At 38.9% G+C, this 14,696-nt stretch overlaps 1 protein-coding gene across 1 annotated transcript in view; it reads right to left on the bottom strand.

Moving 5' to 3' along the window:
- Positions 1 to 1,170: 1,170 nt before the first annotated feature.
- Positions 1,171 to 14,696, bottom strand: part of rnf17 (ring finger protein 17) — a 40,467-nt gene continuing 26,941 nt past the window's right edge. The window contains exons 30-38 of the mRNA XM_082509498.1: positions 9,008 to 9,088; positions 8,794 to 8,916; positions 8,656 to 8,712; positions 8,271 to 8,381; positions 8,023 to 8,146; positions 3,520 to 3,655; positions 2,744 to 2,930; positions 1,755 to 1,881; positions 1,171 to 1,374 (exon numbers count right to left, since the gene is read on the bottom strand). Coding sequence (XP_082365624.1) covers positions 1,786 to 1,881; positions 2,744 to 2,930; positions 3,520 to 3,655; positions 8,023 to 8,146; positions 8,271 to 8,381; positions 8,656 to 8,712; positions 8,794 to 8,916; positions 9,008 to 9,088 — 915 coding nt within the window. The 3' untranslated portion in view covers positions 1,171 to 1,374; positions 1,755 to 1,785. The remainder of the gene's footprint in view (positions 1,375 to 1,754; positions 1,882 to 2,743; positions 2,931 to 3,519; positions 3,656 to 8,022; positions 8,147 to 8,270; positions 8,382 to 8,655; positions 8,713 to 8,793; positions 8,917 to 9,007; positions 9,089 to 14,696) is intronic.

Genomic DNA, 14,696 nt, shown 5'->3' on the forward strand with positions numbered 1-14,696 from the left:
CATATATTTGCAGTGCTACTGGAACTTCTTGTATTATTAATAGTAGAGTCTGGGAAATCTAATTGATTTACATTAACATTGATTATTATGGATTGTGCTCAAAAGACACACATTCCTCCGATTCTATGTGGGATATTGCTGTGGTAGGTTTGGTGACGCCACAGACGAACAATAAAAATCTTCCTCTGTTGCAACTGGAGGAGCCGGGGAGGTAGCTCTAGGTTGTTTCCCCTGTGCCAGTTTTCATCTGAGGAGTTCCTCTGCCAAGGTGACCATAGTAAAGACGTTGTCCTTTGAGCTCCTCTGTCAGTTGGAGTCTGCACTCCTTTCCCTTTTTTACTTCCTGAGAACTTCCAGTGTTGTAAGGGTGCACAGCAGGTAAAAGGATCTCCAGAAGTAAAAGTGCTTTCAGCATGTGCTTCAAAGCTCAATAGCCTGCATCAACAGAAATTCACTGCAGCCTATTTAATATGTGATGTGTCATCATTTATTCCAGTCTATCTTGCAAATACATGTTTGTGTTTGTGCATGACATTGCAGCACAAACTGTTAGATCCTTGAGATCAAACCTACGTCAAAATTGTGTCATTATTTTGGTCCATTGGGAGTGCGGTAAGCCATCAAACACCCCTATTGGAAACTAGGAATATTACATGAAATTGCTTGTTTGGCCAAAAATTGGTAAATTATGTAATTTGGTAAAAAACATTAAAAACTACAATTCATTTGTTGAGTTTAGAATGAAAGCAATTTTACCTAAATTGCATGATTTAGTACTGTCAATAACAAGGAATCAAATGTTATTATAACAGGTTTCAACAGGCCAAGAATGGCCACGATAGAGCCCAGAGGGTTAAACTTTCTCCTACTATCCTAGTTTTGTCTTGCAAGACAGCCTGTCTGTTTGTCCCAGGATATTCCTGCTTAATATCCAAACCACGACCTGCTTTCGTCTGCTGTGGATGAACATTTGTAGTTTTCTCGTGTTTGCAACTATTTTTATTTGTAAAAATGTTAAATGCATATTTATTTCCCTAGCTGGCTGTACATATTTTTTTGTAAAATACATTTTCTTTTTAAAAAAAATTTTTTTTTAAATCTTTGAGTGTTTGTAGAGACTGTATCACATCGTCCTTTTCATTGCACCTTAGTAAAAACACACTGCAGAGGTCAGTGAAAATGGGAATATTTTACTTAGCACCTTCATACAGTAAAAGAAAAGAGAAAACAAAGTGCTACATGAACAGCTTTAATCTCTGCTGTACAGGAACAATGAAAATAAATAGAACATTTCTGTACTATATAAAAACTAGGAACACAAAGAAAACCAGAAGAACACAAAACCTGAACTGAAAACAAACTGAGCCAGGAAGCCTGAAAAAGATGATACATTTATTATTAGCTTGCTGTTCTGTTTATTAATAGCAAGCTACTATTAAGTCACTTAAATATACAGTTCAAAAGATTCTGCTGGTTACTTTTATTTCTTTGCAACATTTAGTATCTGATCCTGTTTGACTTTAGAGCCACAACAAAACGTTGAATCACAAATCTCCACAACACATTTAAACAGCATTGGTTCATCAGCCACAGTCTAATGGGGTCTGTATTTAACTGTGTCCTGGATGCTACTCACTCTCTTTGGTAAAGTTAAGAATGACTGTGGACAACTCGAATCATACAGATGCAGACATTTCAGAAAGCATTCTTTCTAAAGAAATTTTGGTGCTTGAAATAAAATGCTAAAAACTTACCTGAACAGTGTTTGGAGGGTGTCTTTCCACTTTACTCAAGTTCTGCCAGTCCTTTGGTCACCAGAGGCAGATGGACCAACTCTCCATCCTCGCTGTACAGCAGCACTGTGAGCTCTGGTTCTTGAGCCTAAACCGAGGAGGACAGTGAGATACTGACTGGACGCAAACAAAAAAATTCTCAGGCTGTGAGACCAAAGATTTGACAGTATAAAGAGTGCAACACAGGACTTATTCTGCCTGATTTGAAGTTATTAGGTAGTCTTGTTTACATACACATTTATTATTTATTAGTTACACAATGGCAGTGTCCGTTGGTGGATCCTTTAAGTCAAAAGTTATGGTAAAGATTCATTAAGATGCTGGAAATCTTCAACACATTTGGCACCACATCAACATGATGGGAGCTAGCCCTATTCTACAGTGGTAAACAAAATACTGTGAGGATTTGTGCATTCAGAACAAAACTGCAGCTTGATGTCCTTGAAGACGAGGCAGTATTTTCACGGCCTCTTTGTCTTTGACTGAATCATTAACCTGTTTTGTTACATATAACTCCAGGGCTTGGCAGAGAATAACTATGATCCCCATATGTTTGTTTTCTTCTGTATGAAAAGTGAATTACTGATATTACATTTGCTCTTGACCTTTATATATAAACGTATGAAAAATTTGTTTGTATTTACAAAAAAATCAGAAGTGCCACACAGAATAAAAGGGCCATGAAGGCCGTAAATAGGACTGCTAGTAAAAACTGACTTAAGGAAAGCAGGTTTCCATCTGCTGAGAAAACATTTTCAGCAACAACATTTATGTTTGTTGTGTTATCTTAGAGCTCACAGTGAAAGATAACACAGCTAGTTTAGTTTAGTACTGTTTCCAAAAACCTATCATGGCACATTTTTAATGACATTTCTTTAATAAATGAAACTTATGTCTTTTGAATGTAATTTCTTAGTTTTAAAAACAGTTATGTTGTGTGTGTTTCATACCACAACAGAGGCTGTGATGTTTTTGTGTAACAGGTCGATCATTTCCATTGCAGCCTTCATGCTCCATTTGGGGCTGTAGGGCAGCACATTTTCCTCCCTTGTGACACTCGGAGCTTTGAAGCCAGCGACTTTGACTTTTAGTGCCCTACATGGAAACTCCAGCAGCTCAGCTGGCATTTGGCGCAGCCTGCCAGGAAGCAACACATTATGAGAATGCCACTCAACACATCCGCATGTCCACATCATCTGTTTATCAGTAGATAAACCCCATTCAGGGTGGGTCTCAAAGAAATTCAAAGTTAAACAAACAGCAGCTTAAGACTGGAGCCTACATTAAAAGCCAGGATATCTTTTTCTTATCTGGCTTCACTTACACCAACATCAGCAGTCAGGCTAAGCGGTCACATGATGGTGTTTATCAACTGGATTAAGTCACCCTAGGGTTTCTCAAACTAGCTGCGAGTGTGTTCACATAAAACAGAAAGGAATGGCAGCATATGCTCAAATCTCTACTTGCTGATTAATTAATTACCATGATGATTTACCCAGTAAGTGAACCACCTATGTAATACTGAAAACCCAGTTTAACCCAGTGATTTTGTGTCAGCATTGTCACCAGAAGATATATCCCTCTCACTTCTTCTCCACGTCATTTTTCTACGACAAGCCACAAATTTAATGCCTATAAAGTTTTCCAACACTTGGTCTGTAGCATGTTTCTACATTTTCTCATATTTTTCAGAGGAAGTGTGCTAGTAGGATGATAAGATTCATACTTGCTGGTAGGTAGAGTGTCATCAGAGCCAAAATCGACGTGTTGTACCAGGAGCGTGACAGGTTCTGCACTGATGAACTTCATCAACCTGGCTCGATAGTACTTTCCATCACTGTACTCAGCGAGACATGGACCACCTGGAAACCACAGAGTGTTGGGAGGCCCCAACTTAGTGAGTCTTGCACAGAATCGGCTGCGACTTGGTGACTGCTTGTCATCCGGTAAAAAGCAACAGTATTCCTTGCTTTAAGCTAGAGCTGGGCGATAGAACGATAACGATATGTATTGCGAAATAACTTTCTCGATAGAAAAATGAAACTATTGCGATAGGCCTCATCCCTCTTGTCCTCTTTAAAAAAAAAAACAAAAAAAAAAACAAAACAGCCAATCCAAATTAAGTAGCGCAGAGCCGAACCAATCACAGCCGCAGCGTCGCGTCACGTGACTTGTTACGTACAGCACAAGTCCCAAGCCGGTGTTCTGACAAACCATCCTACTTTGGCAAAACGTGCTACCGTAAGTAGTTTATGCACATTTCTGCTGTCACAGAGTCATTCCAGCATCAATTTAAGTAGGTATGACGGTTTGCCACTTAACTTTGCCCATCAGAGTATGCTTGTAGCTCATATGCATACAGCCAGAATGGTTTGCCACTTCATTTTACCCGTTAAAGTATGCTTGTAGGTAACATTCACAAAGGTAGCATGGTTTGGCACTTAATTTTACCAGTCAGAGTATGTGTGTAGCTGTTATTAACAAAGGTAGGATGATTTGCCACTGAATTTTAGCTGTTAAAGTACGCTTCTAGCTCAGATTAACAAAAGTAGCACGATTTGCCACAAAATTTTAGCAGTTTAAGTATGCTTGTAGGTGACATTCACAAAGGTAGGTTGGTTTGGCAGTTAATTTTACCGGTCAGAGTATTTTTCTAGCTAATATTCACAAAAGGTAGGACAATTTGCCAGAGGTGTGGACTCGAGTCACATGACTTGGACTCGAGTCAGACTCGAGTCATTAATTTTATGACTTTAGACTTGACTTGAAAAAATGTTCTAAGACTTGTGACTTGACTTGGACTTTTACACCAATGACTTGGGACTTGAATTGGACTTGAACCGGTTTACTTGAAAAGACTTGATATTTCACCCCAAATATAAAATTTAACATGCATATTATATGGAGATTGAAAATGTGACGTCATTCACGGGTAGAACCGCAAAGGATTCTGGGAACTCGTGGCAAGAAGTACTAGCGCACGCAGGCTTTCAATTAAAATCAGTTACACAGCGATAAAAAGAAACACAAAAATGTCAAGAAGCTGTTGTATTATTAACTGCAATAGCCGGTCGCATGACAGCCACGGGAAGCCGACGGGTAAAGAGATCGGTTGTTATCGGATTACGACGTTTAAGAGAAATTGTTCGAGCCATGTTTCCGAAGTAACAAAGACGCGACGGATGGCCTGGATTGCAGCCATTCAAAGATCAAATATAACGTCCCAGAACACTCCAGCTCACAGGTTAGTCTGCTCCAAGCATTTACACGAAGGTCAGTGTTTTTTAGTATTAATACGTCATTTTCATAACATAATTGGTGATATAGGTTACAAGCAAGTCTGGCGCTGAACAGAAATGGTCGCGCTATGCTCCTTTGTTTATTGTGCATAAATAGTGAATTGTCCTGACACAATATTGCGTTTCGCCTCTGTTATTATGGTACATTGACAAAAACATATACTTTTATTCACAGGATAAAACAGGTTTTTTGTATCACTAATTGTCCAGTACGATTACAGCATACAATATTGTTGTCACTGCTACATTTCTGTGATGGGTACCAGAAATTATTTCCACTACTAATTAATTACCGTTGAGCTCAAAGGTCCTATTAATAAACGGTTAAGGAATGTGTATTTATGACGACGATTTGTGAGACTGGTAAACTTATGATAGGTACGATGGTCTTTCGTTCTACACGGTGCATTTCAAGGTCCTGCACCCATCCGGCGGTAAACTGTACCTGGGCTTGTTGCAGTGACCTGAAGTTACTAAACTTCATGAGTGTATGCACTCACTCCAAGAACCGTATAATTATAAATATGCATATAAATATGCTACGATGAGATAGCTGACTTCATCTAACTAGCAAATGTTTTCCAGGCTACGTTGGTGATGCAGTTTTTTTTTTAATGTGTATGATATTTTTGTCATGCGATTTTAAAGCCGGTCCTACAACCGCATCCAAGAATAACATGCAGCGTATCTCAGAACTGTCGGTGAAAATTATTCTTGGAGCTAGGTTTAATTGAGCTGCATTTTAAAGAGGTGCAATTTCACAATTTGTGTATATTTTCTAAGTTCACTATTTTGTCATGTGTTGAGAAAAACACAGATTTAAAAATTACATGGTCTAATATTTACATTTAGCATAACTGCAACATGCTTTTTTTCGTTTTTTTTAATGACTCGAAAGGACTTGAAATTCAAAATTTCAGACTTGTGACTTGACTCGGACTTTTACACCAGTGACTTGAGACTCGACTCTGACTTGCCTGACGAGACTTGAGGATAAAGACTTGAGACTTACTTGAGACTTGCAAAACAATGACTTGGTCCCACCTCTGCAATTTGCCACTGAATTTCGTGTTGTGCGCAGAAACAACGCGTAGGATGGTTTGCCAGGTAGGATGGATTCCCAGAACACCGGCGCCGCATGTATTTGTTTGGCAAGCAGCCAGCCGCCGTGCCGCCCGGGTAATGGAGGAAATGAGTGTGCCGACTAGTGAAAAATCAACTGAGAGCGTGACCGAAGGTTACCGAAGAGAAAACAGATGATGGTTCCAATGCAGGAGAGATTGTCGAGCGGAAGAGCCATAGAAGTTCCGTAATGTGAAGGTATTTCGGCTATTTCAAGTCTGACAAAAAACAGAGTAGCGTGCACTGTAAATTGTGCCGAAAGCAAGTCTGGTAATACAATAAAGCGGTGCAGCTCAATCTCTGACTGAAAGTGCTAATTCGTCATTCGGCTTTTGTCAGACTAAAGTAACTGTTAAAACTGTTTGAAAAGCTCAGCTATACAACAAGGAGAGATTGAGAATTTCCTTTTAGTTCTCAGTTTATTTGATATTGACAAAAGTTAGTCAGTTTTGTCTGTTCTTCTGTAAAACAAACTAAGATTTATTTTTAGAATTAATATTTTGTTTCTAAGTGGAATTGACAATTTAGTCTGTTTCGTTTGTTCTATTTTGAAACTTAAACGCTTTAGCGGCTGCCTTTTGTGTAGTTTGCAATATTTGCCTTTATTTATCTGAAAAAGTCATGTTCCTTAAGTACATCTACCCTGTTGAACTTATTATGGGAAATAAATATTTAAATAAAAACAAGCTGCTGATTATTTCACATTTTACTTGTGAGCAACGGCACATTTAAATCTTACAAATATAGTTATTTGGCTTATATCGTGATATATCGTTATCGCCTGAAATGAAAAAAATATCGTGATATGAAAAAATCTTATATCACCCAGCTCTACTTTAAGCCATCTTCAGTGTGTGAACAGATACATGAATAGAGGAGGGAGAGGAGGGGGAAATCAAGCATGTCACTGAAACACGAAAAGCCACATTAACATTTGATGAAATGCTACATGCATGGTAAACATTGCGTATATTTCCAAAGATGGGGACCACCAAGTACAAATACTTTGTTATTGTAGTTAAGATGTAGAATTTTCAAGTATCTGTACTTAACTGGAGTATTTATTTTTCTGACAACCTTTTACTTTTTTAAACAAATCTCTCTTCTTAAAACTCTACATTTTCAAAATGGGTACATTACTAACTCATTAAGGTTTGTTATTTTCTGTGACTGCACATCTTGACAATTCAAATAGATTTAAATCTAAATGAAGGAAACATTAACACATCCTACTGGTGTATCCATCACTGTTGCCTTCTGTCAGCGAAGAAAGAGGCAAAAATCATACGATTTATACATCATTGACAGCACTAAACTCAGAGGTTAAAATGAGCCCTAATGAGCTACAACAGTGTTTTTGGTGTTGAAGTCCACAAGTTGTGGTCATGGTCATCATCTAGCTAATGCACATAAAGAGTGTAGGACTTATTTTAGGTGACAAGTAATTTCAATATTTTGACATTTCTAAAGGGGTCAGAATACCCTCTGCATTGGTCACGTTGCGCACCTCTGTAACATCATCACACAGTCACTACTATTTATGCCCACCATTAAGGCACAGGAAGCTGCTGCAGTATTCTCCTGAACGATAGGTGTCGCTGCTTAGACAGCACTGCCACATAATCGCTATTACAGGAAGGTAAGAAGTCAAAACTGGAGGCAAAGACTTTGCAGTGTGAATGAATCTCCACATCTGCTTAAGTAAAGAATATCTGTGCTTCTAATATCTCTGTTCATTTCAGATATATCTCAAAGATGTTACTTGCTTAAATCTTTTAAATCTGTGTCTGGATAAAGTGAAACATTACCCTCGGGGAAGTTGCTAAGTCGTGGCAGCGTGTCAATGTTTCTATTGATTCTGGTCAAAGCTTCATCTAGAGACTCTCCGTTAACCTTTACATCAGCCGTTCCTTCCAAAGGCCACAGGAAGAGCTGCAGGGGAAACAGAACAATCTCTTATTAACAACATTATTCTTATCCGCTTTGTTTATTATAAACATTTTTTAATATGACAACAGGAATTATGTATATAATTTATAATGTAGAGAGTCGCTACCTCATTGGGGGTACACATATGCTTGACCACAACTTTAAAGTGCTCCCCCTCCTGTTGCAAGTTCGGGTAGGTAAAGGACCCCAGCATTAGCTCCTCCGGGTCTCTCAAACCCTGAAAACACATCATCATTATTGGTCCTATACCCCATCTGCACACTAGGTGGAGTAGAGACTCTGATGCATCTACATAGGATCTATTTATGCACACTATAACACAGGAAACAGATTTAAAGCATAACTTGCTTTAATTACTGTAAAAAGCTTACAGCTTGAGTAATATTATAGGTCTTATAATATCAATGAAAACTGCCCCCAGGTACATGAGAAGATGACCTTGATGGTGAGATCAGCCAAATTTACACATTTCTTCAGTCTTATTATAATACCTCAGTGTTAATATCCCAGACGTCAAAGACGGGAGCAGTAGGCATCACTGTGAGGTGCTGCAGAGAAGCACACATACTCCTGAGTAAATTACTGGCATTGCTTAATTTCAGAAAAAACAGTCTATCACACACAGAGACCTTATCTGGCGACACAGTCCGATCCATGGAGGCATGTTCATGTTGGCAGAGGATCCTGCTGAGGCTCAAACCATCTATGAAGAGCTCAACAGTGACAGGTCCTCTTGGATCAGCTGGCAGCTCCTACCACACGAAAACAAATGCACACAAGGGATCATATACATATAATTGTCCACATATGTTTATAAACAATGACTCATTTGTGCATTTTTACCACAATGTTCATATCCACACTGCGGTTTAGTAACACCTCTCTCATCAAGGCCACTGCATCCTGCTGCCATTTACCACCAACCTGAAGAAACAGAGGCACAAAAGTAGAATTATTTCCACTTTGATTCTATTGTATTCAAGAAAAACATTGTAATTAGGCTCTCATTTTAGAAACTATAACTGGCTTTATGGAGGAGGTAATCTTCTGCTGCTCTTCAGGGATAAACATTTATTCCATCAGCAGTCTTTTTTTTTATTTTTTATTTTTATTTAACTTTTTTCCCCAACAAATATAAGACTGGTTCACATCCAAAATAATAACACTACACAGCACTAGAATATTACAACATTATGTCCATAACTGTTGTCCTCTAGGATCCAGTTTATAGGTTACTCCCAGTGCTTCCAGTGGTCTCTTCCATTTGTCCACAAAAATTCGGGAGCTCCCATCAATATAATGTCCCAGCCTGATCAGAGTCATAACTTCAATGATGAGCGACTTCCATAGAGAAATGGAGGGAGGCTCAGCCCCCACCCATCTCAACATAATGCTTTTCCTGGACAACATCAACAGTGACTGAATTACATGCTCATGTTGTACCAGTGAGACAGGAATATATCCCAATATACACATTAATGGGTTTTCTGTCACCTGATGACCAATGGCTGTACTAATATTGGCGCAGATCTCCAAAATGACTGAATAATAGCACATTCCCACAAGCAGTGGAATCTAGTGCCCACTCTGACCTTACACTTGAGACAGTTTGGAGATATTCCCATATTATACTTACTATGAATATACGGAGAAATATACACATTGTGCAAAATTTTGTACTGCAGTTCTTTAAATCGGTTACAAACAGAGATTTTGGATGGAAGGAGCAAAATTTTGTCCCATGCCTGTATATCTATTTCACATTTAAGCAGCGTCCCCCAAGATTTTCTCAACCATGCCAGTTTATCCACAATTAGGGCATAAATCTCGGAATAAAACTTTGATACAAAATGTTTATGCTCCCTATTATCCAGAAAAAATTTCTCCAACCGAAAAGAGGCAGTTGAGATTTGTAATGATTTAGCATTTTTTAAACACATAATTTCTCAATTGCAAATACTTATAAAACTCAGTCTTTGACATAGAATACTGGGACTTCAAGGATTCAAATGATTTAAACTCACCATGTTTAAAGACGTCATAAAACCTCTTTACACCTACTTTATGCCATCCCACAAAGCTTGACCCTATGTTTTGTGGCAGAAGGTCTGGATTATTTATAAACGTTGACAAGATATTAAACAGAAGACTACTGTTAAAAATTTTTCTCAGTTTTCCCCACGTCCACATAGCATTATATATCAGTGGGTTATGCTTTATTACGTGAGGTAAGTCATTTAGACGTTTCCCTAAGAAGTTAACAGGTGAGGATGGTTTACATAATACTTCCTCAATATTTAGCCATGGCAGATCAGAATGTTCATGTATCCAGGAAGAAAGAACCCTCGCTTGTGTTGAGAGGACATAATTTTCTATGTTTGGCACTCCCCACCCGCCCAGATCTTTCGGTAACTGTAGTGTCTCCAATTTAATTTTGGGTTTTCTTCCTGCCCAAATGAAATCCACTATAGCCTTGTTAATTACTTTAATATCTTCTGATTTCAAGATTGCAAACAACATGCCTGTGGGATATAATATTTTCGGTAGGATTACCATTTTAATGAGATTTATTCTTCCCAAAAATGATATCGGAAGTGATCTCCATCTTGTCAGCATCTCCCGAAGATCTTGAACCATTCCATTAATATTTTCTCTATACAAGTGTCCAACATTTGGTGTAACTTTAACTCCCAAATATACAAAACCTGATGGTGCCCAATGAAAAGGTTTAACATATAAAGGTTCATTATCCCCTCCACTACACAAAGTAGTCATAACAGATTTATCAAAATTTACTTTGTATCCAGATATAAGACCAAAGTCCTTGATACACCTAATAGGAACGGGTAAAGAGTTAACCGGGTCAGTCAGTGTCAGAAGAATATCGTCTGCATAAAGCAGAATTTTATGTTGTCTATCCCCAATTTTAACTCCAAGAACACTTGGATTTTGTCTAATGGCCATGGCCAAGGGCTCGATGGCCAAAGCAAATAATAGTGGTGACAATGGGCTACCTTGTGCTGTACCTCTGCTCAGTGAAAATGGGGAAGATAACAAGCCGTTAGTTAACACAGATGCTATTGGTGATTTGTATATAATTTTGATCCACCCCAGAAAGTTTTTTTCCAAACCCAAATCTTCTCATTATTTCAAACATATATTCCCATTCAATTCTATCGAATGCCTTTTCGGCATCCATAGAGACAACAACCCCAGGGATCTGATGAAAATTTAAAAAATGAATAATATTAAATAGGCGTAGAGTATTATTATAAGAATTCCTCCCCTTAATAAAGCCTGTCTGATCAGCATGCACGATAGAGCACATTTCTTTTTCTAGCCTAAGAGCCAGTATCTTTGAAAGTATCTTATTATCAGCACCAAGAAGGCTAATAGTGTCATGGTCCTGAGTCTGAGGACTCAGTGTTTTGTGTTTCCTTATGCTTTTGTTCATTCAGAGTGTGTATTCTGTTGTTATTTTGCCATTTGTTAGGTTTCTGTTCTTTGTCTGCCTGCTCCCACTTCTCTGTGTTCCCTCTGTCTGTCCATGGTGTTATTGTGTCTGCTCATGAGTCTGCCTGTCAAGTTCAGTGTCCTGTCTGGTTCTCTGTCTGTTAATTTCCTGTTTTATTCTGAAGGTTCATGTCTGATGTGAGTGTGTTCAGATTACATTTCCCCTGTCCCGTCAGCTCTGATTTCTCCCAGCTGTGTTGCCCTCCTGTCTCTTATCCCCTGATTACTGGTGTGTGTATTTAAGCCCTGTGTGTTCTCCTGCCTGTTGCCGGTTCGTCTGTATTACTCCATGTAAGTCCGCGCTTTTCTGCATTCATCTGTGTCTCTCTGCGTTTTTGTATCCTCCGTCAGTCTGCGTCTCTCTGCCTTTCACCCCGTGTCCTGTGGATTTCTAGTTGCTCTTTAGTTTTCCCAGTTTAGGTTTCCGTTAGTTTGTCTCATTATTCGTTTTCTGTTCCTGCCACTGACACCTTGTAAATAAACTCCACTAATCTTTTCATACACTGCTTGCTCTTGGGTCCTTTTTCCAACTCCACACGGCTCACCTCGGCAGCAGTGACAAATAGGCCTGTAAGATGAGCATGACTCTGGATTTTTATCTTTTTTAGCTATCAATGTTATATTAGCCTGGTACATAGATTCTGGGAGTTTCGATTCTTCAAATGCTTTATTAAAAACCCTTAATAATAAACTATTTAACTTCATTTTCATTACCTTAAAAAATTCTACTGGGAAACCATCTGCCCCAGGACATTTCCCTGACTTGAGTGCTTTATCCACCTCTATCATTGTTATGGGTGACTCCAGCAGGCTTACCTGATCTTCAGAAAGCTGAGGGAATACTAAGTCGTTTAGGAAGAAGCCTGAGTTAAGCCTTGTTATGTCCATCTCAGATTGATATAAGTTTGTATAGAATTCTCTGAAGCACTCATTAATCTGACGGTTTCCTACTTGTCTTTCACCATTCACATCCACAATAGCTGTGATAAAGGAACTTGATGGAGTATTCCTTGCAAGACGAGCCAGAAAGCGGTTAGGCTTACTAGCTGATTCAAAAAGCTGTTGTCTGGCAAGAAGGACATCTCTTTCAGCCTTTCGCATTATCAAATTACGCAAAGATGTCCTGGCAATATTAAGCTCACTTAATGTTTCAGCTGATTTTGTTACATAGTATTGTTTCTCCAGCTTTTTTTATATTATTCTCGATCTCTAACTGCCTTATTAATCGTTGCTTCCTTTTATGACTTGTGTATGAAATAATCATCCCTCTCATGTAAGCCTTATAGCTATCCCATAAAGTTCTCGTGTCTATCTCCTCTTTATCATTTATTTCTAAGAATACTGTTGTTTGCTCTGTTGTGAAATGTATAAATTTCTCATCCAAAAGAGACAGTGTGCTCATCTTCCAAGACCTAGAGCGCTCAATATGTCTCATGGGTTGAATGGTTAAGACAACAGGAGCATGGTCAGAGAGACCTATATGACCAATATTTACCTGCTGAACTAACTGACTGATACACTTGGACATAAAAATATAATCTATACGAGATGCTGACAAGTGAGGGTTAGAATGGAAAGTGTACTCCTTAGATAGTGGATTATAGTGTCGCCAGACATCTATAAGGTCAAGCTCATTTATAATTTGCCAAAGGGCTTTGGAGTTTTTGGTCAAGATAGATTGTGGGGGAAATTTATCCATTTTAGGGCATAAAACACAGTTAAAGTCACCCGCTAATATTATATTAGCACAGTCCATGTCCACTAATTGACTAAATAATACCGTATAAAATTCGCCATCCTGTGCATTCGGCGCATATATATTACCTAGGAGAACAGTTTCCCCATGCAACATCCCTTTAACCAATATATATCTTCCTTCATTGTCCTTGTGAGTGGCTGTAACATTGAAGGGAAGATTTTTGTGTATAAGGGTAATAACCCCCCTTTTATTTGTGGAGTAGGATGAGAAAAAAATTTGACCAACCCATTCTCTACAGTATTTTCTGTGTTCATCATCTGTCAAATGGGTTTCTTGCAAAAAAGCAATGCGAGTCAAATCTTTCTTCAGAGAATTTAAAATGGACTTTTTTTTCACCACATTGTTGGACCCTTTAACATTCCAAGTACTTATCTTAACTGACATATAGGAAAAGTAATGTATATATTGTGCTGTTTACATATTTAACCAAATCTACATTTGACCAGTCTGAGCCTATTAACCAAAATAATTGAGCATAAAACAAGAACACTGGTTCCCAGCAAAACCTGAACACAAAGCCTGGAAACCTCAACCCTCCCCAACACAAATAACACAAAATAACAAAAAATAAATTACACATCTAGATGTACCCTACTCTAAAGTACAGCTGTGGGGGGCCACAAACGCGTAACATCCCTGCACTGGAGTGTATGTCAAAAATCAAAGTATACTCTATACCGTAGCTCGTTATCAATACTATAATGCTGTAAGCCTTGAGTTTGTAACTTACGTTACAATGACGCTGTCGTGCACCAACAGTTTATTTAGGTCTTGGCAATTTGCTCATATAGTCCTTGACGTCCTGGGTGGTCGCGAGGGAGATGCTGGTGCCATCGGGGTTAAATATTTTAATGATGGCTGGATAAAGGAAGGAATATTTGATCCCCGCCTCTCGGAGAGCTTTACGCGCATTCGCCGACTCCTTTCTCTTTCGAGCCACCTCGGCGGAGAAATCCTGATAGAAGGATACTTTTCCTGCCTCTGTGTTTACGGTACCTTTAGCCCTGGCAGCCTGGAGAATCCTCTGTGTATCGGTGTAGTAATGAAGCCGGACCAGTACTGCACGCGGTCCCTCCGTGCCGGTAAGCCTCATAGGTGGTCCAGTGTGATGGGCTCTGTCGACTGTAATGGCACCCTGTTGAAGGCCCAGGACTTCTGGTATCCATTTTTTTAAAAAGTCCACTGGTGCTCTGCCCTCCGCGCCTTCCTTTATCCCGACAATCCTCACGTTCTGCCGCCGGCTCTGATTCTCAAAGCTTT

Source organism: Aulonocara stuartgranti (assembly GCF_965226115.1).
Source record: "Aulonocara stuartgranti genome assembly, chromosome: 16".
NCBI classification, from domain to species: domain Eukaryota; kingdom Metazoa; phylum Chordata; class Actinopteri; order Cichliformes; family Cichlidae; genus Aulonocara; species Aulonocara stuartgranti.